The 4,499-nt window shown below is 57.7% G+C and overlaps 1 protein-coding gene across 1 annotated transcript; it reads right to left on the reverse strand.

Moving 5' to 3' along the window:
• Positions 1 to 208: 208 nt before the first annotated feature.
• On the reverse strand, positions 209 to 3,958 carry LOC148126965 (uncharacterized). Its single transcript, XM_087927677.1, has 3 exons — positions 3,737 to 3,958; positions 3,222 to 3,494; positions 209 to 361 (listed from the first exon to the last, which is right to left on the reverse strand). The coding sequence occupies exons 1-3, from the start codon at positions 3,956 to 3,958 to the stop codon at positions 209 to 211; spliced, it is 648 nt and encodes a 215-aa protein (XP_087783803.1).
• Between the last annotated feature and the right edge of the window lie 541 nt (positions 3,959 to 4,499).

Below are 4,499 nucleotides of genomic sequence, written 5' to 3' on the forward strand. Positions count from 1 at the left end.
AAGTGTGCGAGCCGCTTGGCTTTATACAGCCGGCCGGCGGCTCGGCAGCCAATGGCAGCGCTTTGAATCTCCCGCGATCGGCTCGGCCAATCGCGGTAGATTCTTAGCGCTCCAATCACAGTTGTTTAACGGACCAATCGGGTTGCGGTTCGGGTGGACCAATCAGAATGCGAGTCTTTGAGAATGCTAATACAGAACACCCCTCCCCTCATGGTTTCGTCCGACGCAGCGTCGTGACGTAGTCACGCAGGTAGGTGGGGCTCCCAATCTGTCTGGCTGACCTGCGTGGCTCAGTGTGTGTGTGATTGTTGGCTGGTTCGGACGGGTTCCGCGTCGCTCTCCACTTCGCTGATGGAACCGCCTAGAAGGGTGAGCCGGGCCTGTCGCCGCAGCTCCCGCCCGGACTGCCTGGGTTGGTCGAGTTGCGGTTCCTGTTGCTCTCGCTCGGTCTTTCTGGGCTGGTTGAGCTGGCTTGGCTGTACCTTCCAGGTGAAGATCCCGTCTGCGACAGTTCGAGGTCTGCTGGTGAGTATGGCTGGTTTATTTGGGCGTTTCTGTCTTCTGGTGGGGGGTGTTCGGCTTGCGTTGGGGGGTGTGCCGTTGATGCTTCCTGCCTGCCGTTGTTTACCGGCTTGGATGTTGGGGCTTCCCCTCCCTCTCTGCTTTCCTTGGTTGTTGTTGTTGAGGTGTCGGGGGTGCTGGTGGCTAATCTGGACTGTAGCTGGTTGATGTGCCGCTTCCAGTTCCTTCCGTCTGTCGTTTGGAGTCTGTATGATCGGGGACCGGTTACCTGTGTTATTTGCGCAGGTACCCAGATGGGGTCTCCCGTGAAGTTCTTCGCGTAGACCGTGTCCCCGATGTTGAATGCCCGGTTCCGGCTGGAGGAGTCCGGGGGTTTCTCTGGGTTGTAGGTGGGGTGTAGGCGGTCCAGTGGGGATCTCAGTTTCCTTCCCATTAGTAACTCTGCTGGGCTCTTGTTCGTGGTCGAGCTCGGCGTGATGTGCTGTATGAAGAGTAGTTTGTTTATTTTTTCCTGGATGTCGCCGGTTTCAATTTTTTGGATGGCTTTTTTTGTGTATTGGACCATCTGTTCCGCCCTACCGTTCGCCGCCGGGTGAGCCATCGAGGTCAAGGTGTGTCGGATGCCTCGTTCGGCCAGGTATTTCTCAAATGCCAGTGCTGTGAACTGTGGCCCGTTGTCCGACACTATGACATCTGGTAGCCCGTGCGTTGCAAAGAGTTTGTTGAGCTTGTCGATGACCGCCTCTGTTGTTGTTGCCCTCATGGTGCTTACCTCCAGCCAGTTGGAGTAAGCATCTATGGTGATGAGGAATGTATGCCCCTTGGTTGGCCCGGCGAAGTCTATGTGTATTCGCGACCATGGTCCTCTCGGGGTCTCCCATTCCAGGACCGGGGTGGTGGGGGGGTTGGCTCTCGACTCTTGGCACCTGCTGCAGCCGGCGACCCATGTCTCGATTTGTTTGTCCATCCCTGGCCACGAAGCATAGCTTCTGGCCAGGGCTTTCATCTTGATGATCCCCGGGTGTCCCTCATGCAGCATTGCCAACACTCTGTTTTGCAGCGCTTCCGGTATGACTACCCGGTCGCCCCAGAGTATGCATCCCCTTTGTGAGAACAGCTCAGTTTGGCGGTTTCGGAAGGCTTTGAACTGCTCGCCGCCATCATTTTCTGGCCACCCCCGCTCTACCCAGCTCAATACCCGCGCCAGCCATTTGTCTTTATTTGTTTCATGGGCAATGTCTGGCGCGGTTACGAGTGTGCTGGGTAGGGTCTCGATCTGTAGGGTCGTCGTTGTGGGCGCTGGGTCGCCGTCTAGGTCGGGTAGTGGTGACCGGCTTAGTGCGTCAGCGTGCGGGATGTTTTTGCCGGGCCGGTGTGACAGTTTGTATGAGTATGCGGCAAGGAACTCGGACCACCGCGTCATCCAGGGTGACAGGATGTTTGGGGTGGCCTTGTTCCCTGCAAGTATCCCGAGCAGGGGCTTGTGGTCTGTTATGATTGAAAAGTTCCTACCGTAAAGGTACTTGTGGAACCTTTTCACCCCGGCGACGATGGCGAGGGCTTCTTTGTCCAGTTGACTGTAATTTCTTTCTGGCTTGGCCAGTGTTCGGGAGAAAAAGATGATGGGTGCTTCCTTCCCGTCGGGTAGGGTGTGGCTGAGGACTGCTCCGATGCCGAAAGGTCATGCGTCGCACGTTACCGTGAGCGGGAGGGTCTCGCTATACTGGATCAGGACTGCGTCCGATGTCAGCAGGTTTTTTGTTCGTTGGAACGCAGTCTCATCCCACTTCCCCCAGGTCCAGATGGCCGCTTTATCTAGTAACCGGTGCAGGGGTTCCGCCACGGTCGCCTTTTGGGGTAGGAAAACATTGTAAAAGTTAAGCAGTCCCAAAAATGCCTGTAGTTCTGCCTTATTTGTTGGTGTGGGGGCTTCCTTGATGGCTCTTAGTTTCTTCCCGGTTGGGTGTATTCCGTGCCAGTCCAGGAGGTACCCCAGAAACTCGACCCTCTCGGTGTGGAGTTGGCATTTGTTTCTTTTGACTTTAAGGCCGGCGTCTTTGAATTTGTTAAGCACCGCCCTTAAACGGGTCTCCAATTGTTCTTTGTTGGCGGCTGCGATCAGCACGTCATCGAAGTAGGGAACCACCCCTTTTATTCCCTGGAGGAGCCTCTCCATGAGACTTTGGAAGACTCCTGGGGCGACGCTGACTCCAAATTGGAGTCGGTTGCACCGAAAAGCCCCCCGGTGTTTGCGCTTCAGCTGTCTCCGCATCGACCGGCAATTGCTGATACGCTTGCGCCAAGTCGAGTTTTGCGAAGACCCGGCCTCCCCCCAGTGAGTGCAGAAGGTGCTGCACTACTGGGACTGGGTAGGCGCTTTGCTGCAGCGCGTGATTGAGGGTGGCCTTGTAGTCCCCGCAAATCCTTATGGAGCCATCGGGCTTGATGGGGGTGACTATTGGCATTTCCCAACGGGCATGGTCGATGGGCTCTAGTACCCCTTGCGCGATGAGCTTGTCTAGTTGCTTGTAGATTTTCAGCTTGAGCGCAAAAGGCACTCGCCGGGGTTTGAGGCAGATTGGGGCAATGTTAGGGTTAAGGTAGAACGATATAGGGGGCCCTCGGAACTTGCCTAGCGAGCTGTCGAAGACCTCCTGGAATTCTTTTACGAGCGTCGCTTCCCAGTCGGCCTCATCTGTGTGATGGATGCCCGTCACTTCGATGCCCAGTGGGGCAAACCATTGCAGGCCGAGCAAGCTGGGGCGGTCCCGGTCCACGATTGTGAGTGGCAAGATGTCGGTGTGGTCCTTGAACGTGACCTTAAAGTGCCCGATGCCAACCATAGGGATGCGATTTCCCTGATAGTCTTTCAGGATCAGCTTCTGGTCATCTAGTTCGTTGCGGTGGATGGTAGGGACTAGGCGCTTGATTGTGCACCAAGAAACCATTGAGAGGTAGGACCCGGAGTCCACTTCCATCTCGCAGGGCTGGTCCTCGATGCACAGGGCCATGTGTACCTTTCGGGCGTCCATGGTTGATGAATGGCCGATGACAACCGTCTGGTGGGTTTCCTCGCACCGCTGTGCTTCGCTGAGTCGTCTGCTGCGGCTGTCGCGGCTCCACCGGCTCTCAGTCGGTCGGTCTCGGTGCCTGGGGGGGTGCCGTCTCGCCGTCGTGGGCTGTTTCCTCGTCGCTGGGGGCTGTAGCTCTTTTTGTTGCGGCACACCTTGGCGATGTACCCCCGCTTCTCACAGTGCCTGCAGATGGCGTCGAGAAAACGGCATTCAGAGCGGGGGTGATCGCCGCCACAACCGGCGCAATGGAAACTCGACTTACGTCCCCGGCAATCCCGGTGGTCGCGCTCGGTCTGTAGCCGATGGATTTCCTCGTCCTCGTCCTCGGTGTCGGATTGGGGTTTGAAGTCGCCATGATGCATGGTCGTTTCTCGACGGCTGGGTTCCCCAGGCTTCGCGGTGGTTGGGGTCGCTTCGTTGGTCGGTGGCCGTTCGGTCGTGTTGGCTTGCCTCATCCGGGCTGCTGCCTGGCGGGTTGCCTCGGCGGCGGTAGCCTCGGCGAGGGCGTCGGCAAGGGAGATGTTGCCTCTGGCCATCAGCCGGCTCTGCAGCATGGGGTCTTGGAGTCCGAGGACGACTCGGTCCCGAAGCTCCTGGTCCAGGTCGGGGAATTCGCAGGGGCCTCCCAGGTTCTGCAGCTGGGCCACGAAGTCGCCGATGGTCTCGCCTTCGCGCTGATCTCGGCGGTAGAAGTCATGCCTACGGATGAGGATGGGCACGGTAGGGGCGTAATGGCGGCGCAGGATGGGCTCGAGGTCAGCCCAGTCCATCTCCTTGACGTCGGTGGGTTTCGCCAGCGCCTTGGCCATTTTGAACACTGCGGGCCCGCAGTGTGTTAGGAATACTGCCCATTTCCTCTGGCCGTTGGAGTCCTTGAGGTTGCTGCATTCCAGAAACATCTGG

The sequence above is a fragment of the Pseudonaja textilis genome, chromosome 2, assembly GCF_049901715.1.
Source record: "Pseudonaja textilis isolate UNSWEBS1 chromosome 2, rPseTex1.2, whole genome shotgun sequence".
Lineage (NCBI taxonomy): Eukaryota > Metazoa > Chordata > Lepidosauria > Squamata > Elapidae > Pseudonaja > Pseudonaja textilis.

Coding starts and splice junctions, on each gene's coding strand:
- LOC148126965 (XM_087927677.1), bottom strand. CDS start 3,958: ATGCATCATGGCGACTTCAAACCCCAATCCGACACCGAGGACGAGGAC. Junction 3,495..3,736: donor TCGCCAAGGTGTGCCGCAAC/AAAAAGAGCTAC, acceptor TGCGAGATGGAA/GTGGACTCCGGGTCCTACCT. Junction 362..3,221: donor AAGTGACGGGCATCCATCAC/ACAGATGAGGCC, acceptor TCACCCTTCTAG/GCGGTTCCATCAGCGAAGTG.